The 26,583-nt window shown below is 39.2% G+C and overlaps 1 protein-coding gene across 1 annotated transcript in view; it reads right to left on the bottom strand.

The window, feature by feature from the left end:
* Stk39 (serine/threonine kinase 39) overlaps window positions 1-26,583 on the bottom strand; it is a 331,576-nt gene that overhangs the window by 66,141 nt on the left and 238,852 nt on the right. The window contains exons 19-20 of the mRNA XM_008849922.3: window positions 10,294-10,346; window positions 5,412-5,480 (exon numbers count right to left, since the gene is read on the bottom strand). Of these exons, the coding sequence (XP_008848144.1) occupies window positions 5,412-5,480; window positions 10,294-10,346 (122 nt within the window). The remainder of the gene's footprint in view (window positions 1-5,411; window positions 5,481-10,293; window positions 10,347-26,583) is intronic.

A 26,583-nucleotide genomic window follows, 5' to 3' on the forward strand; every position in this document is an offset into this window, starting at 1 on the left:
GTGTGTATTCCCTCCTCCTGTCCCCCCGCCTCTCTCCCTCTCTCTCTCTCTCTCTCTCTCTCTCTCTCTCTCTCTCTCTCTCCAGGGTCTCCCTGTAGCCCCAGATGGCCTATAACTCACTAGGTAGACCAGGCTGGCTTCAGTCTCAGAGAGATTCACCTGCCTCTGCCTTCCAGATGCTGGGATTAAAGGCATGTACCACCACACCCTGTTGAAATGCTATCTTTAAAAAAAGAAGAAAAAATAAACTTGAGGAACAAGAAGAGATCTTACATACATAATAAAATAAGTAAAAAGTGTAAGATCCTGGACAAGGAGAGACTAGGCCGAATACAAAGCAAGAAGAGGGTAGAGAGCTGGAAGTGGTGTGCCATTTTGAGAAGGCGGGTCAGGGAACGCACCAGGAGACAAGGGAAAGCCTCTCCGTGCTTAGAGAAGGGGCATTCTGGAGAAAATGCAATACAGGCTGCTATTACTGGGGGTTAGATACAGATCTGAGTAAGGCAGAGAGAAGAGAGGCAGTCTGTGAAGTGACAGCAACATGTAGTGCAGGCCACTGGCATGTGGGTAGAAAGCCATTACAGAGTATTAAAAATATTAATGTAGTCTCACTATTTTTTCATTTGGGGTGTGACTCACATGAAAAAATTCACTCATTTGAGGTTCACAATTCAGCGGTTTTTACTGTAGTTGTGAGGTTGTATGTCTATTACTACTTTTAATTCCAAAATATTTGTCATATTATAAACATCCTCCTTATCCCTGTGTCCTAACCTCTGGCAACTACTCTCCTCTCTATATATACGAATTTGCTTCCTCTGGGTATTTCACACACATGGCCTTTTATCTCTGACTTACTTTATCTGTATATCTATGGCTGACAAGGACAGGACAGAAGCTGGGACACCAGTAAAGATACAGAAGTGATAATCTGACAGATGAGAGGGTCTTGAAATAGGACAGTGTTACAGTTTGAGTGTGAAATGGTCTCCACAGGCTAATGTGTTTGAAAACTTGGGCCCCTAGCTATTTAAGGAGTTGTTGAGCTTTGTGGATTACGGAGCCTAGAAGCCAGATGTACAGCAGGACTAGAGGGCTACCACTGACCTTGATTTCACTGAGGTCTCTAGTTCCTAGTCTCCCATGATGTGAAGAATCTCAGCCATAAACTTGAACTGCCATGAACTCTGCCACACCTTCCCCACTACGAGGGACTGTACCCTCTCACACTGTGAACCAAAATAAACTCTTCCTTCTTTAAGTTGCTTTTGTTGGGTATTTTGTCACAGCAACAAGAAAACTAATACACCTGAGAAGAAGGATAGTGACCAATGGCCAGATTAGGACTGAGTTACAATTGGGTAGAAGTATGGGATACGTGAGAAAGAAAAGTCAAGGTCATCTCTTGGATACGGGCATAAGTACCCAGAGATGGAGTTACCTGAGAGAGCAGCATGCAGGGCAAGTGAGGAGACACAAGGGCTGAATTTTGGAGGCTGTCAGATAAATTTCAGATATTGATTGCCCTCCTAAGTGAACACACTTAAAAAAAATAAGAGGGGCTGGAGAGATGGCTCAACGGTTATGGCTGCTCCTGCAGAGGACCCTGATTTGGTTCCTGGCACCCACATGGCAGCCAACAACCATTCGTAACTCCAGTTCCAGGGAATCTGACACCCTCTTCTGACCTCTGAAGGCACTGTAAGCCACAGGTGTATGTACATATATGCAGGCAATCCACTCATACACATAAAATAAAAATAATAAATAAAATATTTAATATAGATAAGTCTAGAAGTCAATGGATAGGCTTGATCAAATAGTTAAGGAACAGAAGGTATTGAATGTCATGTAGCCAGATCAGAGAGGAAGTGAATATGGAAAAGGAAGAGGCTTAAGGATTATTTGCACACAACAGGGTATACAGGTCAGAGAGATGAAGATGAAGAAAAAGCAGTAAAAGATTGAGACTCAAACCCCAGTCAGTTGGGAGGACCAAAAGAGGGTGGAGTCATAAACACCAAATGAACAGGAGGCCCTACCATTTGTGCCCAGTGCTGCTGACAGGTCAATTAAGAAGAGAGAATTAACCTTAGACTTGGGAATATGACAGTCATCCTTAGACCACAGGTCCTCTAACTCGTTGGTGTTCACCGCATTCCTGCTGTACCCAACATTGCATCTTCATTACTCCTGTGAAGCCTGTCTTCTCCACATGCAGCTTTCAAAATAACAGCTTGAGTGGAGTGGAAGGTCAAGTCTAGCTGGAGTGTGTTCAAGAAATCATGGTAAGAAAGGAACTGAAAGCAGGAATGATTTTTGAAAAAGTTTGCTCTAAGAGGCTGGAAAAAACAGCTCTATTAAGATGGAGGGTGTAGGTGGAATTCTTTAAGACGTGAGAAATCAAAGCACTAATACACTACTGGATCATACGTGGTAAAGAGGGGAAGCGATGACAAGGGAGAGGGAGGACAGCTGCTGAGACTGGTTAGTGGGGACAGGAGTAAAAACATTTTATCTGTCAAATGATCAGCATTTAAAATAGAAAATAACATCTACTACTCTGAGCAAAAACGAATGAGGGAAACCTATTTTTTCCAGGACACACAGGAATCACTACTTTCTGAGGCTGAAGATATTAGATAAATTCCATCCAGAATGGCAGGGCCAAGGACAAACTCTGGACTCAGTGTCATAAAGACCCAAAGTCAAGGACTACAGGTTGCAATACCCCAGACACTTCATTTGACCTGTTTTCATCTGTAAAATAGTGATTAACAACAACCTGCCCCCTTTACCTCTCAGAACTGATGTGACCATCAAATGAAAGGTGTGCATACCATCTGTAAAGCCTTACATCTGATGCCCACGTAAGGCAATTTTACATTTGCTAAATGAGGAAGAGTATCTTTTTTTTTTTTTTTTTTCAAACTGCCATGTCCTACATATAGAAATACTCTAGGTTGGACAATGGCAAACAAGGCCAAATGATTTTTTCTAGAAAGATTAGTGCTCAGAACAATAGAAGCTTTCTGGTCATATATGGTACTTAAAACACATTTTAATAAGTTATACATGAACTCTGCATTTCTTGTTTCTTTCTTTTAAAAACTCAACAACAACAAAAATTTTGTCAGGGTTCAGTCCAGTCTTGGGGCCACACAGCAAGTTTGAGGTTAGCATGGGCTATATGGGAATCCATCACAGACAAGGCACAATGGCCAAAACAAGAAGCAGTGACAAAAAAGAATTCTGTATTTTAGATTCAGATGGGCATGGGAAACAAAACCCCGCTAATTCTGACTGCAGGCCTGTGGAAAGATGGCGCTTCAAACACGCAGGAGCTAACCCCACAAGCAATCTCTTATCTGTCACATTCACAGCCACCTGTCTGTCACATTCAATCCAAACTAAGACAACTTGAGCTGGGTATGGTGGCACACACCTGAATTCTCAGTACCTGAGAGACAGAGGTAGCAAGTTCAAGATGAGCTTCAGCTGTATGCCTTGTACCAAAAACAAAGATAGAAGAAACTTTCCCAAACCCAGACAGTTTGGTTCTTGATTTCTTTCCTAATAGGCGACATTAGTAGGTAGTTAAAGGAGAATTTTAAGTTTTATTTTCACTTGACCAATTATTTTTAAAGGTCTGTCTGCTTAACACATGGAGTACAGTACTCATTAAGGAAAATTATCTTTCAGTATATCCTGATTTTGGCATTAACTATTTTCACTATTTCTTTAGGGTGAACTAAGAAAGAAAGGTGTGTGCTTATTTTGGTTCTAGTCAGGGAACTGGAGGATGAAGAGAAAGAAGTCTGAGGTAATTTTTTAAAAATATTTTATTTATTATTTTTATTTTATGTGTATGTGTGTACTGCCTGCATGTAGGTATGTGCACCCGTGTCGTGCAATGCCCGTGGAAGACAACAGAGGCTGTTGGATCCCCTGGAACTGGAGTTACAGACAGTTGTTAGTTGCCATGTGAGTGCTGGGATTCGAACCCGGGTCTTCTGCAAGAACAGTCAGTGTTCTTAACTGCTGAGCCATCTCTCCAGCCCTGAGGTGAAATTTTTTTAAACGACACTAAAGTTGGGTTATCATTTTATCTTACACTTGATCAGATAACAGGTAAGAACTCAGCTGGCTATGATAAGTCACAGGATGATTGAAAGTTTGAAGGATAAAGATGAAATATGCATGCATGTACCTCAATTTCATTTAGAATACATCATGTCTCTGTATGCACCACCTGACAGAGGGGCGAGGATTCTCATTTACACTTTATGTACAATTAATACAAAATAACCTATTTTTTCCTAGTTATAAAGATGTCCTTGTGTTTATGATATATTATTTGTATATATATTACAGTGATATTGATTGTCAGAACTCTTCCATTAGAAAACCAGTGCACATTCTCATTTAAATACACATAGAGATTTACTTTACAGTAATTTGTATTACTAAGATTTTAGAAACAAATTTCAATAGATGTATGAATCTACTTCAAATTCCCTCTCAGTCACACATTCCAGCACTACTAAGGAAGGACTTATTTTGAATAACTGAATTTTTAAAAGCTAACACATATCATTTAAAGAAAGCATGTAATTTTAAACATTACTTTGGTTTGAAGATTTCTGAAGAAAGTTTTATATGAACACATTCTCATTAATGTTATTGGAATGAATGCAATGTTTAGTTATTCAAATATTAAGTAGCTTTATCACTGAGTCACTATTATGAATACATAGTAATAGACCATATAAAATCTTTACAGACTCATCCTTTGCTGAGGGGCAAACTGTTGACCTTGGCAGAAGCAGCCACTCCAGGCTTTCACAGATGATACTATCTGCCCCAGACCTTTCCCACCTCCCGAGCGCTGTCAGATCTACCTGTTATTGCTTGTTCCATCAACATGCCTAGATGAGCTTCTTGGTCTCCAAGGAGCTATCTTGATTAAAAAAAAATAGTTTGACTGGTAGCAAGACCCAGGTTTCAAAGTGACAGGACTCTACCACAACTCAGCTACATGGCTCTGGAGAAACTGAACTCTGTTAAGAATTTGTTTCCTTACCTGTACAACAAACAAGCTGCTCTGAATGATCTTTAAGGCCCCTTCCACTCTTAAAAGAAAACTATTGTATGATCCATTCTGTGTGAAATTTCCCAAAGGGGTGGCTCCTCATTGCATAAACCATGTTCAGAAGAAGGGGAGGGAATTCTATGAAGAGCTTTTGAAGAAAATTAAATGAGTCTTAATGTATATTCATGTAAAGGATAATTTGTGAACATTCTTTTTTCAAATTCAGAGTGAATTATTCCTTAATGAAAATTTTTGCTTCTCGACACGTTTCCATGTGATATATCAACAAAATGATACTGCATACTAAAAATCAATTTACCTATAACTACATCATGACCGTCAACCAAGCCAGCAGAGAAGAGCTCCTGAGACACACCATCTGCTGTATCTGTCCAAATGTGAGATGAATATGTATTAGTAACCACAAAATAAAAACCAACAACGCAGCACAACATAAAAAATACATTTTTCATTTATTAAAATCATCCACATGAGTTTTGATTCAACAATTCAGGTTCTATCAGGAGAAAAACATCAGAAACATGAAATACATTTTCTCATAAGCAATTTATATCTTACTTTCTATTCAAGAGATGTTATGAAAATATTTATTTCACTTTTGGTGAATGAAAAGACGTTTGCCTCTGGCCACCATCTGAATTAATACTCAAGTACACCTTTGGAAGATGAGTGTTCCCTGTGACTTTGCTTTTCTTTCTTGGCAAGGTTTCTATCGTTTGTAGCTACTGAGTCAGGATTTATAGCAAAGGTTGAATGGGTAGCATCTGATACAACTTTATTCTCGGTATCAACAGCCTGTGGGCTTGTTGAACTATTAAAATGTGCTATTTAAATGTATGCTATTAAGAAACTCCTTTAACATGACATTGATTATTTGATAGCAACAGAAAATGTGGCTGAGTAAAATAATGTACTTTCTCAATGATAAGTGACAGGAATTGACAATCTCATAAAGGCTGAAGCACGTGAATGTGGCTGAAATTGCTTAATTGAGAGGTTATGAATAAGCATGATAATACTGCGATCTTATTGGAAGATTCTGCAAAGAGGAATTGAGAAATGGCAATACCTTCAAAAGAACTATTACAGAACCCTATGTTTTATAAAGAACATGACTTGGTCTGCACAGCCTTCTGATGTTCTCACAAATATTCAGAAGTGTAGATGGCTATGAACAGCATGTAAATATCTAGTGAGGATTTGGCATAAGTGTTTTCCAAAGTCAGAGACACCTGGAAGTATAGGTGCTGCATCAAACAAGCATCTAAATGGAATTGCAGTTTTGTATGTTGGAATCTACCCTCACACAAACTGGATACGGTGATTATGTAAATGATCTCACAGTGTATGTGTGATACACATAAAAATGTGCATGTGTGCTCTGACTTTCATAATTTGTAGGCTGTAAAGTGTTCAGGCCCATGTCTGACACTGAGAAAGAACACAGTTAGGTGTGAATAGTGATGATGACCCCACAGTCCAAGATCATCCAGCATTCATCTTACTCCCTCATGCACTCTCTCTCCCTTGCTTAATCTCAAAATTGCCAAAAAACAGAGACCAATGTACATTCTTTACTCTTCCTGAGATTATGCTATTTACTGATTCCATTTCATAATGGAATTCAATAAAATGAAACAGACTGCAAAGATATAGAAATTTTACTGAACAGTGAAATTTCACACAAGGTGAGCTTGTTGTAGGCCTTTTCCTTTTGTTAAAAGTTTCTTAAAAACCTTTATAAAAGTATTTTAAAAATATATTTATTTTTATTTCTATGCATATCAGTGCTTTGATTCTGTGTATGTAAGTGTGCCATGTGCATGCAATGCCCACGGAAGTCAGAAAGGGCATTGGATTCCCTGAAACTGGAGTTATGGATAGTTGTTAGCCACCATGTAGGTGCTGGGAACTGAAACCAGGTCCTCTGCAAGAGCAGCCAATGCTCTTAACACTGGGCCATCTCTCCTCCCCTTATAAAAGTCTTTTATGGCATGATCCCATATTATAGAACAGAGAGGAGTATAATGAAATGCTCTATTATGACTGTGACTTCTTTATCTGAAGCTCCTAAGCCTGAGAATCAGCATCTTCCTGGATATCAACCAAATCTTCAGAAATGGAAACACACATCACCTGGTAGATAAGCTTGCAGTACACAGTCATTTTTGCTTTCAGTGACTGATCCACAGTAAAATATTTCTGTGTTTATCCCATTTCTAAAATGTAAGACCTTACATGTCAATAGGAGTTAAAATGTCAGAATTTAATTGAAAATGGACAAATAAAATAAAGCCACAATTGATAGTGTGGTGATCTGAATGAGAAATGTCCCCAAAGACTCACACATTTGAACACCTTGTCTCCGGTTGGGGGCACTATGTGCACAGGTTTAGGAGGTGATCCTTGCTGGAGGAAGTACGTCACTGGGGGCAGGCTTTGAGAGTTCATAGCCTCATGACACTTCCTGTTTGCTCTCTGCTCTGTGTGTGTGCTTGAGGATATAAGCTTTCATTTTCCTATGGCTATGCCTTCCCCACCATGATGGACTCTTATCCCTCTGGAACCAAAACTCAAATAAACTCTTCCTTCTATAAGTTGCATTGGTCATGGTATTTTCTCACAGTCACAGAGAAGTAGCTAATACAGAGGGCTAGTACTAATTCAGTCACAGTGATTGCCATCCCTAATGATTAAAGTGTTCTTCTATTTTCAGGACACCAGATGAATCATATCAAAATGGCAAATGGTGACTGCCATATGGACAAAATAGGAAGTATTCTGTTTGTGTGTACCATCAAGCAGTCAACTTCTATGCATGTAAGATACCAGTAATAGTTTAGATCAGAAATATAAAATGACTATTTCATGTTTCATTAGTAATCTATTATTATTTTAAGCTGTTTAGCATTCCTGTATTGAAACCAGGCTAAATAATCATATGTTAATATCTGATTTCCAGAAAATACAGCAACATAATAAACACAAGGATCTGTTTACAAAAGAGGACAGAGAATATTTTAGGTATCTATGTTACATATTTTGCCATACATACTTATTCATTGTTTATATTTGGCATAAATGTAGTATACATGTGCTGCACATGCACAAATGCATCACAGGCAATTTAGATAAAGTCTAAAGTACAGGCAGCACAAGCAGTTACAGATGTGTAGTGAGTGATACACATACCGTGCATCGAGTCCTAACAGATCTGTGCTTGCTGTCCAATAAAGGTCACAATTACTGCCAAGTCACCCCTATGGTTTTCACCTCAGCAATAAAACCAGATTCTCTCATCTATCCCTGAAGAGTGAGGCTGCCAAAGCCAGTGCAAATGGGCCAGTGATGCTGAAAGGGCCATCTTACCTCACAATATATTGTGAATATGTTGGAAATATATTTTTTTGTTAGCTCTTAAAATTAAAATAGATTTTCCTTACTACAGTCAACTTTAAACAACCTGATGAAAAGAAGCAACCTTAAAATAAGAATCTGCTTTGTACTTACTATACCTGAAACATCTATTATATAATTACCAAATCTTACAAAATTACCTGGTCAATATTCTTATATTATGACAAACTACATGGTTTTTTGATAACCCTGACTGGTACTGTACCAACAGTTTCAGACTAATCTGAAACTGTTAAAGATGCATATGCTTGGAAAGAAACATTGGTAAGCAAACTTATGACATCTATTTTGCAAAAGATACTTCTTATTTTGGTTAAATCCAAATATTCTGGGAATCATCAGCTCTTGGCCTCTATGGAGGACTAGAAATCAGAATCAGAGTGAATCTATGAACACATACATGTGCTGTAGTAGCTTTTTTTTTTTTTTTTTTTTTTTTTTTTTTTGGCTATAAGCACTTAAAAATAAACTGAACATGAATGTATTTAGACAGGACACACCAAGTTCTTGAACTGGCTCCTCAAGGCCGTTGAACCAGTATCTTCTTACAGGGGATAATAGTAGAAAGATCAGGCAGTTTACTGCCTGACTATCTGTCAGGATAGAGTGTCCTTCCTTGTACTTCACGTTTTCAAAAGTTTAGTTGAATACAATGCACTCAATGCAGCTGAAATGTATATAGAATGCTAATATATAATGAATACAGAGCTATTAGCTTACATACTTTAATAATCTAGAATGTATGACAGTACTGTATTTTACAAAGGTATTCAAGGTAGACCTTGAAGAAACTATTTGCATGGACATAAAATCAGAAAACAAAGGTCATACTTACATACAGTTACAAAATTAGCATTAGTATCAGAGTTTTACTTCTTTAGAGAATTTTATTTTAAAGTAAATAATAAGATAGTATTTGTCCTTGAGTCTGTGATCTCTGAAAACTGTTTATAAATGTTATTTATCTACTACTTAAGCAAGAGTTCCTGATGTCCTGCTGTATGTCAGGCTCTCTGCCTGGTATACGATGTACATAAAGGGGGCTGGAGAGTTGGCTTAGTTGTTAACAGCACTAGCTGCTCTTGCAGAAGACCCAGGTTTAGTTCCCAGCACCCACATGGCAGCTAACAACCATTTATAACTCCAGTTCCAGGGATCCAATGCCATCTTCTGGCCCCCACTGGCACTGTATGACATGGGTGTACTTACATACATACAGGCGAAACTCTCATACACATAAAATAAAAATAAATAAAATTTTAAAGAGAAAAACAGATGTAATAAAACAATACAATACATAGTCCTGTCTTCTGGCATGCAGGGTCTGAAGCAACAGTCAGTCTAATCTTTATCAGCAGCAATAACTTAGTTTAAAATATTCAACTTACATGTGGCTGTAAGAAAGGCAAAGCTTGCTACCTTTGGGGAGATACTACCATTTACTGCTCAGTCCTCACTAGGACTACTGATGCTTCTCAGTACACTGGTGCAATTTCCATTAAACCCTCCATTATCAGGCCAGTGCATATTTTCACTGGTGAGCTAATATATCTAATTTATATGTGTATGTACATCATGCCACGTGTGCCATAGGGATTCATGTAGTCAGCAGTGCTTTAGAATCCTTATGACTAACAAAAGTGCTTTCTTCCTGCCTTGGTTTAGAAAAGGCATTTCTGAATAACAAAGTATAACCACATGCTTATAATCAATTTCTCAATTTTTCTTGTTACACAGAAATAATGATTTCATTTCAAACTTACCTCTTCCTGGGGTAAACTCAAATCTTATGTCATTAAGCTCTTTTCTGGAGTTTCTGAAATACAAAACATATAGCACATTAAAATCTAATGAGACAGAATGACTTCTAAATTTTACAAGATGCCACTAACACAGGGACTGTGTTTTACAGTTTTGGGTTATCTCCAAATATTTCCTTGAAGGGAAGAGTTAGTTATAACAAGAGTAAGTGAATCAATTTGATTATTTGATGAAATTTACCTTATATGGACATGCTAATAATGGAAAATTCCAAAAACAAAGTGTTCATTTTACAAAATCGGTACTAAATCAGTAAGCATAAATCTACTTTCAGAATATAAATTTTTAGAAGCCTTTAGTTAAAAATAAGTAGTATATTACACATTTTTTCATATTTTTCCCAGATGTAGTATTTCATTAAAATTTTAAGTAAAGCAATCAAAGAAGATAGTCTCTGTTATGAATTCAAGACAGAACTACACATCAAGTCACACAAAACAACAAAAGGTATACATTTTATACTTAAAAGACTTCTAAATTCAGATACCTCTGAGTGTTGCAAAATTTCCCACTGAATATGTAATTTTTATTTAATATACATAAAACTGTTATATATGGTAGTACATACCTTTAATCCCAGCACTTGGGAGGTAGAGGCATGCAGATTTCTGTGAGATCAAGGCCAGCCTGGTCTACATAGTAAGTTCCAGGCCAGCTGTTGCTACAGAGAGACCCAGTCTCAAAAAGACAGATAAATAATAAATAAATAAATAACTGAACAATGAAAAACATAGAAATCCAAGATACGTTTTCAATTCATATGAATTACAACTAATGATACTAAGGAGCAGCATGTATAAACTATTAAAAGTTAATAAGCTGAATAAAAGTAAGTTAAATAAAGTCAATAAGAACACCCTAAGAAACTGGCTTAGAAAACCAGCCATTTCAATAAGAATTCAACTGTTAGTTCAGTGCCCAGAATGTGCAAGGCATAAACAGAGACGTCCAAGTGTGTTTTCCTGAACATACTCCTGTTGCTGCTATTTAAGACTAAGCAGAAGCACTTAGTTCCCCAACTTTAATTCTCTACAACTCTGTGTGAAGTCTCCTGGTTTCTAGCCCCTTTTAGTCTATAACTATTCCCTTGCTTTTTGGACAACCAAATCCCTATCACACTAAATACAAGGAAGCCAGAAAGATGAAAAAGATCTGGTGTGCACTAAGAGAAAGCCCTTCTCAAAGTCTAGAAAAGACAACACACTTCTAATACCAATCCACAAGCAACAGGGGTAGAAACAATGGGGCAAGAACTCAAATTCAGGGAGTGGAGTCCTGTACCTAGAAATCTGCATCTGCCCTCAGGCTTCCCATCCTGGGTTTTATCACTACTCCTCTAGGGACTAAATTCCTACAGCTGTGCTTCTGTTAGCATCTTGTGGGGGAATCTGTCAACTGTGAAAATTGTAATCTTCACCCCAAGAAGTAGAGGCACAATCGATATATGGCTTTGTAAATAACTATAGAGTGTTCAGAGAAAAAAATCTTATAATCAGTTTATGATATTAGAATTTAGAACCAGTAAAAATTCACGAATTTATTTGAAAGTAAAATAACTTTTCTCATGTTAATGTAACTATTTAATAAAAAATTACTTTCAAGCTGAGGGTGCAGCTCTGCTGGTAGAGTGCTTGCCTCATTTGTATGTGATCCTGGCTGATCTCTAGCACAGAAATAAATGTTACTTTTTCTCCAAAAGAAAAATAAATCCATGGTCAGACTGCATAATTTTGTGTTTTGGTAAGCCTCTGTAGCATTTAGCTTCAGAGAGCTGAATATTTATAGTTGCTTCTGTGATCCACTGCAACATAACGTGTCATGGAAGAAAAAAATCCACTAATGCTGTGTGAAAAAAATGAGTGAAAAAGTTAATAATTTATTCATATTTTAAAATACTTTTCACCCATAGGCTCCCTCAGCAGTTCTGAGAAATCCCAGGATGAGTGAACAATGTGTCAAGTAACATTTGCCCTCTGTATCTGCAGGTCTGCATCCTCAAAACCAATTAACTGGGGGTCAAAATTGCTAAAAGTGAAAAGTGAGCCTGTACTGAATATGTACATTTTTCTGGTCATCATTCTATAAACAATATAGTCAGTACTTATATACCATTTACACTCTATGAAAGGTATCCCCTACGTAACAGAGATAATTTAAAGTATGTGGGAGGCTGTTATAGAAAATAATTGCAACATATAAGGGAATTAGGCATCTTCAGATTTCTGTGTAGATGGGAGACACATATTTCTTCATTTGATTCCAACAGCCAGCCTTTGAGATTTACAAAGAAGCATTGCTTGCTTTTCATTATTTTGCTCTCTGTGCCCACTACCCTCCCCCATCTTAGGTGACTACATTCAGGATCTTCCAAGTTATACATTTAATGAGTGATAGAATGGGAACTAACAATTCTATATTAGAACTACCTAATATAAACAGGAATGCTCAATTTTTTCATTTTTAGTATTTTAGTTATTATTTTATTTTATATGTTTAAGTGTATTGCCTGCATGTAAGTGCACTTGTGTAGTGCAGTGCCAGCAGAGGTCAGAAGAGGGAATTAGATCCCCTGGAACTGGAGTTACGGACAGTTGGTAGCAGCCATGTGGGTGCTGGGAACCGAACCTAGGTCTTCTGCAAGAGTAGCCAGTGCTCTTAACCGCTAAGCCATCTCTCCAGCCCCCAATACCTTTCATTTTTAAAAGTGAGCAAACTTCTTCAAGATTTTGCATGTAATCATAAAAACAATCAGCAAGCATTCATTTCTTAAATACTCTTAGTTCTGCATGCTGCATATCAGCAATAGCTAAATTAGCACTAAAGTACCCCAAAAGAAAAGATGATCGCTAGGAAAGGAAGCCCTAGCAATGTATTTAATAAAATTACTTAGGAGAAAAGAAACCACAAAAGCATTCAGTTCAGTACGAATAGTGTCTTTGTTCCTTTCTCATCATCTAACTCATCATCATTTAACTTAGTTTGCTCTACCAAGGCCATGGTAAAAGAAGCATAAGAGCTGCACTCAGAATATCACTATGTGCATTCTGATACTTTAAATATGAATACCACAAAGCAATAACCAACCTTCATAATCCTCACTCACATCGACTGTGGAGTTTGCTTCAGCAAGCCACTCTTTTATGACTCTGAACCTAAAGCCTCACCTTTGAAATATCACTGTGATTGATTGTGAGTAGTAGACTTGTCTCATCAAGATGAAATATACTTGGAAAAATGCCTAATTGGATCCAACCACTGAAGGTCATCCTTTTATAAAGAATTAATCTTTTCAGACTCATACTTACACCTTTAATTGAAAGTACATTTACTTTAATTGATATGACACAGGATATTCTTGATTTCAGGGAAGCTGAAGACATGAATGATTTAAGGCCAAAATCTAAATCTGTGCAACTTAACAAGGGAAACACTTTCAAGGCCCAGACTGTTGCTGATGACTCATTAAAACCCCTCTTAATCCTAAAATAAAAGCTATTAAATTTGGCAAAGCATAACTCCTTACTGACCACTGTAGGCATATGCTGTACCAAAAATGCAAATGTCAGAGGGTTCAGGAGGAAATTTATTCTTGCAAATGAGAAATGTAATCATATGGTATGATCAGGTATTCTGTGACTGTTAGCTTTGTTATTTCCCTTACCCATGAATCAAAGTCTGCTCTCAAAGGCAAACAGCATTTTTGGGGGGGTTTGTGTATTTTTTTCCTGAGATATTTTATTCATATAGCAGCAAATACACATTCATATCCAATCCAAATGGCAGCATACCACAGCCACTGTTCTGTACCTTACTGTTAATAAGGTATTTTAAAATTTCTCCATATAATTCATTCAAGCTTTCACATCATTTTCTGTATAGTGACAGTTTTCTGTTGTATGCTATATCCTTTTTGAAGCCAGTTCTATTTTGCGAATAGACTGTCTCTAATATTTCACCATTCTAAACAATGATTCAACAAATAACCTTGTTCTAATCTTGTTTGGAGAATACATGAGCATAAAAGTAAATTACTAGTAGTAAACTACTGGTTAAAGGATATATTCACTGGAATTTGGCAGGTATTGTTAAATTTCTATTCATTTAAGTTGTACCAACTTCTACTCTCACTGGCAATTTGTGAGCATCCTTGGGGGAACGTCAAGAGAACAATGCAGGGAGTGTATTAAAGAACTGTGAAATGTGAGGACTGTGCCAGTGAGAAAGCTGATTCCCACACAGAAAGGAGGGCAACCATTCCTCATCACCTGCTGGTTATCTGATGCTAATATGAGGGTCAGATTAAATCGATTACCACCTACTAGTGAGGTTGAATATACAATATAAGATCTGCTTATATTAACACAAACTGGGCAGTAGAAGCACACAAAGTTTTCTGAAAAGGAAAGACTTTGACGTTATTTTTAAGAATCTACCAAAAAAAAAGTCATAAATAATGCATTGGTCCATAGACTGTGAGCATAGCAAAAATTAATCATGGGAAAGAAAAATAAGTCCACAGAAATTTAACCAACAAGAAAATACAATCTATAAACTTGGAATTCTTTTACAACCTTTTACTGTTATTCAATAATGACAGTATTTTTTGTTGTTGTTTATTTTTTATTGTTGGTGGTATTGTTCTTTGGTTTGTTTTCATTTTCTATCCAAACTGAGTTCATAATCCAGTTTCGAATGCATAAAGCTTTTCTTCTTGTGCGATCAATTCATCTTCTAGTGACACAGCGAACACTAAGAGGAGGCAGCTGGCTAAATGTGGTGACAGGAAACACATCAATGAGCAGGAAACTTTTCCCAGTCGGCGGGGTACAGCAGGTACAAAAGAGGGATTTCACAGGTTATAACATTTATCTGGGCTTCTTAATGTACTGTGTCAGTACCATCTAACAGTCATTACTCCTGGAGGGTTCCAAAGCCAAAGTGCTGGCTCAGGACTATTTGCAACCAGCTTCACATTAATGTCCTTTAGTCCATGCCAACAGAGGTATGGGGGCTCACACACCCTAAGAACCTGATGTTATTAAAAGCTGTAGAAGTCCAAAGACCATTTATTGACAAAGGGCATTGCAAAGAGTGCCTGTCATTGGCATTTCAAACCTTCCAGCACAGGGATACTATAGAGTGATCCCGGAGCTCTGAGGCTAGAGCAGCCAGCATAAATCCCGTGATGCTGGTGAAATCATAGGGACCCAGAAGTAATGCTTCCCTCTAAGAAGCTGAGAGTCAAATGCTCTATTTTTTCCTTACTTTGCCTGAAATTCCAAGTGCAGGTGAGGCTTCTGGTGCCCAAAGACTACCAGACTCCATTCATGGACTATGTGTCCTCACAGGGGCAGGATGAGAACCCTCCCAGGGATCAGGTAGGGTGTCATTATCAGTTCCGCTTGCTTCTTCCCTTACAATTCACTAACTTAAGCCTGTCCCCACAGCCTCAGAAGACATGGACTGCCATTCTGGTGGAGCTGCCTGTATCTTTCTTCTCTACTGCAGGATGATGAGTTGTAAAGATAGAGGTCAGAATTCGAATCTACAAACTGCTTCTTTGGCCTCCTGTGATCTATTTCCTCAGCTATAAGAAAGGAAATCATTCCTAGCTGCTGTAGCTTGAATGGGTTCCTCAACAAGCTTGTGTTAGAAACATGATCCTCAGAGCAGCAGCCTGGGGAGACTCGGCCTGAAGAAAGGCGTTCTGCTCATGCGGACTCCAGCCATCATGAGTGGATTTTGTGATTTAAATGGGGCTTTAAGCTGCCAGTTTGAGCTCTGACTCTGTCCTTCCTCTGAGGAATGTCACAGAAGAAAGTTCACACCAGTGCAACCCCTTAAGCTTGGACTTCCCAGTCTTCAGAACTATGAACTAATTATGAATTAGTCTGTGAAATTTTGTCAGATTAGCATAAGGCAAGGAAAGACCAAGTAATCGATTACTACCTGCCACAATATGCCAGGTGTTTATGTGTTGCAGCTCCAAACTCAAATAACCTGTGAAGTAGGGACTACCACTATCCCTATGATGTAGGAATTACCACTATCCCATCACTTTCCAAAGAAGGTGCCCTAGTTGGCTTTCTATTACTCTAATAAAATACACCACCAAAACCAACTTGGGGAGGAAAGGGCTATTTTATCTACATCTCCCAGATCACAGTTCATCACTGAACTCAGGATAGGAACCTGGAGGCAGGACCTGAAGCACAGATTTATGGAGGAACATTGCTTACTGGCTTGCTCCTCTGACCTGAACCCAGTCTGCTTTCTTATACAACCTAGGACCACCTGTCCAAGGTTGGCACTACCCATAGCAGGCCGGGTCCTCTCACACCATTCAACAATCAAGAAAATGCCCCCACAGAAGTGGCCCCACACATGAGGCCACACAGATGAGGCCCCACAGATGTGGTCAAATAGATGTGGCCCCACAGATGAGGCCCCACAGATGTGGTCACAGGACAATCTAATGGAGGTAATTCCTCAGCTGAGGTTCCCTCTTTCCAGGTGTGTCAAGTTAATCACTGAAGCCATCCAGCACAGAGGGGAACTGAAGATTCCAAGGGGCGAAGGGCATAATCAAAGAACCATGACTGAACAGCAAAGTTGAGCTAAACCCAACACTTAATTAAAATCACCCATCATCTTCTACAGTGCATAGTGCTCATCCTAGGCACTTGCTTCCTCCCCTCAACACAGATCTGCAGATGTTCCTAGCTGGTCTTCCACCTTCTCATTATAAATGTATGCAGGAGCTGTCATCTTACACTAAATCTGTGCTTAAAACCTATACTTTCTACCTCTTATTCTTTTATTTTTAAGCTTAGAATATTTCTTCGTAAAGAGCCTCCAAAATCCAGGTTACATTTATTATTGCAGGCTTTTATTTTCAGCTTTTACAAAAACACTTTCAGATCAGTATTCATTGTCCATTATTATTTTATATAGCCAACAGCAACTACAATTTATGAACATGTATGAATATTTTTATGCCCCCAAATTCATTTTATTTAATTTGTGGATTAATGCTTCTTTTGTTAATTTTTCATGTGGCTGGAGGGGAGAGAAGCTGTATACTGCATCACTTCCTCTTTTTCTTAAAACCAGGGGCTGGAGGGATGGCTCAGCAGTTAAGAGCACTGGCAGTTCTTGCAGAAGACCCGGGTTTGAATCCCAGCACCCACATGGCAGCTAACAACTGTCTATAACTCCAGTTCCAGTAGATCTGACGTCCTCTCCTATCCTCCATGGGCACTGCACGACACGGGTACACTTACATACTTGCAGACAATACACTCATACACGTAACATAAAAATAAATAAAAGCAAAATCCTTATGAATGACCATCCCATTCCTGGCCCCTGCCTGGCTTCCCACCCTGGCTCTCCTGTTCCTCCCTGCTCACATGCTGCATCTCCTGCCTCCCCTCAGGTCCTGAAATCCTGTACAATGCATTGCTTTGGCAGAGCCAGCTTCTGTCCCTTCATAGAAGTTTCTGTGGTCCTGTTTGTTTTCCCTGTGCCTGACTGCTCCTGCCTGACCTTGCAGGCCAGGAAAGGAGATGAGGATGGCCAGAAAAGGATAAGCATCCTTGCTCCCTCCTGATTCTCCAGGTTCCAGCACTGTGCTTAGTTGACTAGATTTTGCACAAAGGTAGTCATGTGGTTATTGCTTTAGTGCCTAGATTCCTCAGCATTCAGCACAGTGCCTGGCAGTACAGAGGTAGTATTTGTTGAATGAGTGAATGAACTGATGAACAAATGAAGCTCACCAGTCCAGATTTTATAATCTGTCTTAGAGGCTTCACCTGCCTCCAAGCTTCTGAGACAATACCTTCTGTTCTTCCTCACTTTCCTAGCTGTCCTTTCTATCTGTCCTAAACATTCCTGTCCGACTGTTTCCTCAATGGTTCAAGTTGCATTCTCTACCACTCTCTTCTTATTCTCTCCATGGATGATTAATTTCAGATCCATAACCAGTAACAGTCACATCCCAGAGCTGTAAATTCCATTATTCAACTGCTTACATGTTATCTTTCCACAGAAAAGTCAATAGATATAAAAACCTCTGCACATTCAAATCACAACACTCCATTTTTCCTCTCAACACACTGCTGTTCCTCTGCTCTTAAGGCAGTAAATGAAGGTAAGAGCCAACAAGCAAGACTGTGTATTTATCTCCTTATGAATTCCCAAATCATGTATTTCCTACAACTTCACTAGTGAAAAACCAAAGCTGTCGTATACCACATATTAGAAAAATTAACTTAATGGACAAAGGATACTTTATACTCACACAGCACACATATCTATTCACTTTGTGAAAGCTGAAGATGTGCAGATAAAGCAAAAAGGGTGGTCAAAGGTTTTTAAGGATATAATCTTGCAGTGCCCAGATGCAACCCAGAATCACAATAGTTACACTTAATGAGATTTCCAAAATAACATCCACTCAAATTGAACTGAAGGAATCTTCAACATAGGCCAGAAACAAGAATCTGGAAGAGAACAGTTGCCCCCTGCCAACCATGCCACTCAGAAGCAGCATCCCCACTCCCCTCTGGACTTCCCCAGTGGAGTAATGAGCCAGTTAACTGCAGGCTGAAGAACTGGAGCAGTTAAGAGGGAGGGGAGGGGGCACATGACCATAAAGAGACAGGGTCTTACAGGTCACTGGGACCTTGCACATATGAACTTAAAGCAATAGCGTCAGCATGCACAAGACTCATGCAAACTCAATCACACAAAAACCCAGCAGAGAACTGGGGAAATGGGCAGCAGGCCCCAACTTTAGCTGAGGAACTGTTGGCAGTCAATAACTGCTGGGTGATGGAGAGTTGACCTTCTGTAAGGAAGTGATTCTAGATAGGCTGACCAGACCCCAGTGGATAAACTTGCACTGAGGGACATCATGGGACACTAATTTGACTTGATAGGCCTTAATATAAATGAAAAATGCATGAAATCCAGTGGGGGAGACTACAGGAGGGTGTCAGTGGGAAGGGGTATAAAGATAATTGAGATGTTGGACATGAAATACAAAAATTCAAAATTCAAATATATATATAGACTGGAGACTCCCAAACAGAACCTGGACATCTGAGCTCAAATACAAGCAACCATGTACAGTAACCACTCCACCTCTCAGCTTCTGCAGTAAACAGGAAGTGATGCTCCCTCCAAGATTAAAGAAGCCATGTGGAAATACCCTGTGAGGTCCTGGCACAGCTGTGAAGTACAATTATACCTTATATTTTGGGGGCACACAGAGAAATTGGGGAAAAATTCATGATTCCAGTCCTTGAAGACTTTGTGATCATCCCAGAAGATGACAGATATCATATGTGAATTAGAGGGAAATCTCAATATAAGGGAAGTGGAGAGATGGATCAACGAGTAAGGGGATTTGCCAGCAAGCCTGACTACCTGAGTCTAATGCCTGGAATGTATATGGTGGTAGGAGAAAATCGGCTCCCACGAGTTGTCCCTCTGACCTCTATAGGTGTGTGGTATGCACATGCATGAACACACGCACACACACACAGAATGAATGAATGAATGAATGATTGAATGAATGAATGAATTAATTTAAAAAAGTAAACCGGAGCTTGAAAACAGCAGTAGGGAAGGAACACTGAACCAGTTCTGAGGACGGTGCATTTACGTAACTCTCCTCTCACTGCAATCCATCCTTCAAACTCCTGTCAAATTCATCTTCCTCTCAGGTAAAGGTCCAATCATAGAATCATATAATTTTACAACCAAAAGGGGCCCTAGAGGTCACCTGATCCATTCCCCTCATTCTTCTGGTGAAGCAACTGAAGCCAAAGAGATTAAGTGGCTTGCCTAAGATTACACAGATGGTTAATTCACTCAATACTCCATAAATCCTTATTGATCAGCTACTAGGTATCAGGCCCATGCTGGGAACTATTAAAGGCAGAAAAGGCATTCAAACCCGGGAGTCAAGACTAGACCCTTACTCTTCGTCCTACATAGGTGGTTCTCAAACTGCAAGTAGAGTGTGCAGAGGGCAATCTCTAACAGAGACTGTTTCCCCCAATCACACTCCCTTGCCCAGTTTAGAATTATTGTAGGTAGCAAGACTCTGTATGTGGGAATGACCTTCTAACGAAAGACAGAGTAGCAGAAATAAGGTTGAGAGCCACTGCTGTGCCTTCCAGTATCACCCTCCAAAGGTCTGTCTGAGATCAAAGTCCTCCTATGTACGTATCCATGTACCGTGTGTTATATGCTCTAGGTGTGTCAGAATAACAACTGAGTCACATACCACACCCTCTCCAGCCTTGTCCTTCCATTAACTTACCTCAAAAGTTTTATCAATGGTACTTGAGAAAGGTGAAAGTTTATTTCAGCATTGTATCTCTACTCACCTAGAAATACGACCTTGGATTACAAAGTGTAAATTGGTAGCCTGGAATGGTGGCGCAAGCCTTTAATCCCAGCATTTGGGAGGCAGAGGCAGGTGGATCTCTGTGAGTTTGAGGCCAGCCTGGTCTATATAGCAAGTTCCAGGCCAGCTGGGGATATATATTGGTATCATTCAAAATTTTAGCGTATAACAGTCAATAAAGTGTCACATAGCCCAGCATCAAATAGATCAAACACTGGTCCTTGAACAACAAAACATGAGTACTATCTGATACATACACACAAGCACATATACTACACAAGCCACATATATAAACACACCGCACACAAATTACACTAACCACACACACCACACAATCCACACAAACACACCATACAAATACCACACACACCATATACACAATGGTTTCAAAACTATGTGACATATTCTTAAAGACCACGTCCTTAAGTACTGGTTGTTTGAAGGATTTTCTGCAACTGGAAGCTCAGTCTCAAGCCTCAGGTGCTTCTAGGGGGCCATCCTGCAGCCTGACAGGCAGTTTTAGATTCACAGCCTATAGGGAGTCAGGAGTCCTCACTGTATGATTTAACATGGATGATGCCTATATGAGAGACACATGCAGAAACTCTAGATGGGCTGTACAGTGTTGACATCTAGGAATAGTCAACCGCAAAAATTATCACCCAAAAATGTAGAGGTAATCCAAAGTAAGGCAAGGTGCTTTTCTCTAACATTCTGAGGACCTTGTGGGCCACCAGATAGAGAACAGTTCTTTTCACCTCTTTCTTCTCTAAACTCTTTCTCTACTATATGATACTTTCTGAAATTGTGAAACATACTTCAACATATAAGAAGATGCAAAGAAAAATAAGCAAATACTTGTTTACCTACCATCTAGAATGTTTTCAATGGTAACATTCTGCTCTGTTCACCTCATAGCTGAATACATAAAATTTTTATAATGTTTCACCTACACAGCACAAAATCAATCGAGTTAGTCCCAGCTATGATAAATCACAAGTGAAGAGATTATTGTGTAAATACTTTTTCCTGTCAAGATTATGAAACTATATTTTTATGTGCAGTAAGTAGTCCCTTTCAGCATGTGACTGCTCAGTAAATATATGTACTGAACTTATTTTTACTCAGTGTCAAAAATGGAAAAAGTGATCACATAACAGCTGAACCTTGCACAGCTGGCAGAACAAATACCAATAGTGTGGTAAGTAAGAGTACACTTACTTTTGTTTTGGGAAAAATATTTAGTGCATTTAGTGTATAGAAAGCTCTGCATATGCCCTTTTGAAAATCAACTGACAGCAGTAGAAAAGAGCTCACATTAAGATCGTTTGTGCCTGACAATTCAGGGTGTTTGGGTTTGCTGCAGACAAGTCTGTCCACTCTGATCCAGTAGTGGACAGTGCTGCTCTCCAATGTGCTAGGCTTCCAAGGCAACACACTAAGTCCTTCATAATGGAAATGTAAAGGGACTCTAAGACACAGATTTAATACATTTCCACTTGGAATCTAGCCATCAGTAGAGGTAATTATACAGACCTATGCAGTATGTGGGGAGGGAGCTGGCAGTATATCACTACAGCTCTCCAGGAGAAGCATGCTTTAAGATGAGAGAAGTTGACTTCTTTAAAGCATGGGGCCATCACAAACTCTAATTAGCTTGGAAAAGTATCATTTTCCTTGCCTATTTGGTTAATTCTTATAAAATCTATGTTATACATTTCAAAATCAAATAAAATATATAATTGAACATTTAGTTATTAAATGTAATAGAGGCTGAGGGCATGGATCAGTGGTACAGTGCTTGCCCAGGACACTACAAAATCTGAACTTGATCCACAGCACTGAAAACAGGTAGGTAGGTAGGTAGGGAGGGAGGGAGGGAGACGGAGGGAGGGGCAGGGAGAGGAAGGGAGAGGAGGAAAGGAAGGAAGGAGGGAGGAAGGGAGGGAGGGGAGGGAAAAGAGGAAGGGCAAACAAACTATAAATAAGATTCGCCATCTGTGAAAATCACAGACCTGAAGCCACTTCTAAGAAGCCAATTTGGGTTTTCATGTCATTTTCTTCATCCATTAAATGGGGATACTAGTGACCCATCTGCTTTGCAGATAATGTTGGAAACGGTAAAGTGCTATCTCAATGGATCCAGTAATTAGTTAAAGGAAAAACAGATATTATATATCAACTTGAGATCCAGTTGCTCCAACTGAGCACTGAAGTTAGCCTGTTTTGCTTACTTCTAAAGCAGACCAAGTGAAACTACTATTCAGTAAAATTCTTATATTTCCAACAAAGAAACATGCAGGCAAGATTTTTTTCCTTAGCATTAATTTCAAGAAGAGAGCTTTTATGGAAGCTCTTTTTTATGAGACACTAAGCAGTGTCTTAAACTCTATACTGTAAAAGGCAGAAACTTTTTATATGTATATATCAATGTCTTCAACTATATGGAGCAAAAGATGCAAATTTTTTCCCTCCACATGCTACAGGCACAATATTAAATCTTACTTGAGTAATGGGAGTTCTGCTTCTATTAGTTACATTTCTGTTGCTATGGTGGAAATACCATGACCAAGGGCACTTATAAAACAAAGAGTTTATTTAGCTTATGGTTCCAAAGGGACAAGAGTCCATCATGGTGGGGAGGCATGGTGGCAGAGGTGGCTAAGTAGGAGCAGAAGCTAAGCTCTCACATCTTCAAGCAGGCACAGGGAGCAGAGATTAAGGAAGGCTTAAGAATTCCCTAAGCCCACCCCCAGTGATGTGCTTCCTCCAGCATGGCCACATTTTCTAAGACCTCCCAAAACAACACCACCAACTGGGGACAAAATGTCCAAATAGTTGAAGCCTATGAGGGACACTGTTATCAAACCACCACATTTCACTCCCTGGCCCCCATAGGCTCATGACAATATAAAATTCAAAAAACATTTAGTCTAACCTTAAAAGTCCTCATACTCTTTATCAGTCTCAAAACTACTTAAAAGTACACAGTCCAAAGTCTTTTCTGAGACTCAGGGCAATTTCTTAACTGAAAGCCTTTGTGAAATCAAAACACAAATTACATACTCCCAAACATACAGTGGAACTGAATACACATTCCTGTTCCAAAAGGAAGGAACAGAGGCATAGTAAGGAAATACTGGACCAAAACTATACTAAAAACCAGGAGGGCAAACCCAAATCTGGTAGCTCCATGTCTGACTTCTGGGAATTTACTTCCAAGGGGCTTAGATGGCTCAGCCTCTCCAGCTTTGCTGTGTGAAACACACATCTCTCTCTCTTGGGCTGGTACCACTCCTGTATGCAGCTCTCCTTGGCAGATGTTTCACAGCTTTTGCATCACCAATATCTTCTTGGGGTCTCCACTGCCAATCAGGCTTCACCTTCACAGCTTCACAAAATGGCCTATCGGGACCTCCATTATGCAGGAACTCTCCTGCTGCAAGCTGCCTGGCCCCCGCAGCTCTCTGAAACCATGGAGGAAGAACTGATGACCCTATAACTCTTGCATTTCTTACGCCTTTAAAGCCAGAACCAGGTGAAGGACAGTGCCAAGTCTGGCTGCACATTTAGGATGGACCCCAGCCTGCTTCATTCACTTTCAAAGCTTTTATCTTCAGTGGTTTTTTTAGTAGAAAGTCCCTGCAGCACTTTCCTTTCACAAGTTGGAGGCTTAGCTGGATGTGGTATTGCCCTGGAGATACTTCCTCCATTGTTTAAGTGCACATCTCTAAGTCTCTCTTTAATTACTTTAATCACTTTGATAAGTAAATCAAAGGGATCCTCTCCTCAGCACATACCTTGGCTCCAACATTAAACTTCCTTGTGCTCTTTTTCAATCCATGTACATTCTGTATTTCTTTCTGCCCATTTGCTCTTTTTCACTGTAGATCTGCATAATATTCATCATTAACATTCATGCTACCATTTTTATGTTGCGCTGTCTTGAAATATCCTCCTTTAAAGAAGTTAGTCCTTTGCTTTTCAATTCAGCCTCAAGCAATTTTTTTGTGGCTGTGGGCAGACTCCAGCCAGACTCTTTGCCAAAATACCCCAATTGCTGCTTAAGTCCTTATTTCCCTCAACTGCTTTTCTATCCCAAACTTCCAATGTCTTCCACATTCTTCCCACATAGTCAGGTTCTTCATAGCCAACACCTCACTTTTGGTACCAATTACTGTATTAGTTACTATTCTGTTGCTGTAACAGAAACACCATGACCAAAGGAACTTATAAAAGGAAGAATTTATTTAGCTTACAGCTTCCAAAGGGGCAAGAGTCCGTCTACCATGATGAGTAGTCATGGCAGCAGAGGTGGCTGGAGCAGAAGCAGAAGCTAAGTACTTACATCTTCAAGCAGGCAGAGGAAATAAGAGAGTGACTGGAGACCAGGCAAGGCTTAAGAACTGTCTAAGTCTGGCCTCCAGTGATGTGCTTCCTCCAGCATGGCCAAACTTTCTAAGGCCTCCCAAAACAGTGCCAGCAACTGGGGACAAAATTTCCAAATACTTGGAGCCTATGGCAGACATTCTCATTCAAACCACCACACTGCTAAAAACTGAAATAATACAGCCAAGATACACAGTTTCCTGTTGATTTACCTTCACAAGGAAGCCTGAAGAATACAGAGAAAACAAGGGCCTAAACCAGCCTCTTTTGGGGCCCCAGAAGCATGTTTATCAAGTGTACAAGGAACAATTCCAGGAATGAATCCTCTGACAAGTACCTGAAGTGGTCCTAACTGTGTCCTAACCAAGCACAGATCTTTCATATAGTTGTAACACCCACGGGAAGCAGGTGGTTGTGAGCAGACATTTTCCCTTTTGATCTATTTGAGAGTGACGGTCTATACACAAATGCATTTACAGACCAGCATGGATGACTCTTAAGCAAAGTTACCATAAACACTCCTCCCTGGAGAGCCAGCTTACTAATACCTAAAGAACATGTACTGCAGAGTGTGAAAACTTCCACTGAGAGCTCTGTGTATCTAGTTGGAAACCCAGACACATCCTTAGCTGAATCCTAAACCTCCTTCATCCAGAACAGAAAAGATCATTCTCCACTTAAAAGTCTTAAAGAATGGAGCTACCACACATCATAGAACTTGCATTTAATCCCAGCACTATGGAGGATCATGAGTTTGAGGCAGCTTGAAATATATAATGAGACCCTGTCTCAAACAACAACAGCAGCAGCAACAACAAAAAATATATATGCTAGATAATTTCTATTCTCTATTTTATTTAGCCACAATAAAAATGAACTGACAATAAATAATTTCAAATTTAGTCAAGTAGAACAAGGATCATGCATAAACTTCCCTCTCCCAATAATTTTATTTTTAATTTAATATGTTTAATAAAAACCAAGGGGAAAAATGATATAAAAAGTTAGCTAGCATAAAGGAAAAAGCATCCATTTCAATCGTCCTTAAAATATCAAGCCAGGCATGGTAGTACACGCCTGTAATCCCTGCACTCAGGAGGCAGAGGCAGTCAGATCTCTCTGTCTCAAAAAAAAAAAAAAAAAAAAAAAAAAAAAAAGAGGAAAAGAAAAATGTCAAACCAATAAAGGAAAAAGTTACAAATAACTAATTAATGAGAAGTATCCATATCTCAGAGGAACTGTCCCAAGCTTCCCCAAGGTGGTATCATAAAATAATTACATAAAATAATATGAGAATGAGCAAGTGTTTTTCCATTTGATCTATTACAGGGAAATGGTCTCTAATAAATGAATTTTCAGTTCAGTATAAATGACCTTTGGGTAATGTCACTATAAATACTTAAGTTGGATTTCTTTGAAATTA

This window comes from Nannospalax galili, unplaced genomic scaffold, assembly GCF_000622305.1.
Source record: "Nannospalax galili isolate Female #2095 unplaced genomic scaffold, S.galili_v1.0 scaffold165, whole genome shotgun sequence".
Lineage (NCBI taxonomy): Eukaryota > Metazoa > Chordata > Mammalia > Rodentia > Spalacidae > Nannospalax > Nannospalax galili.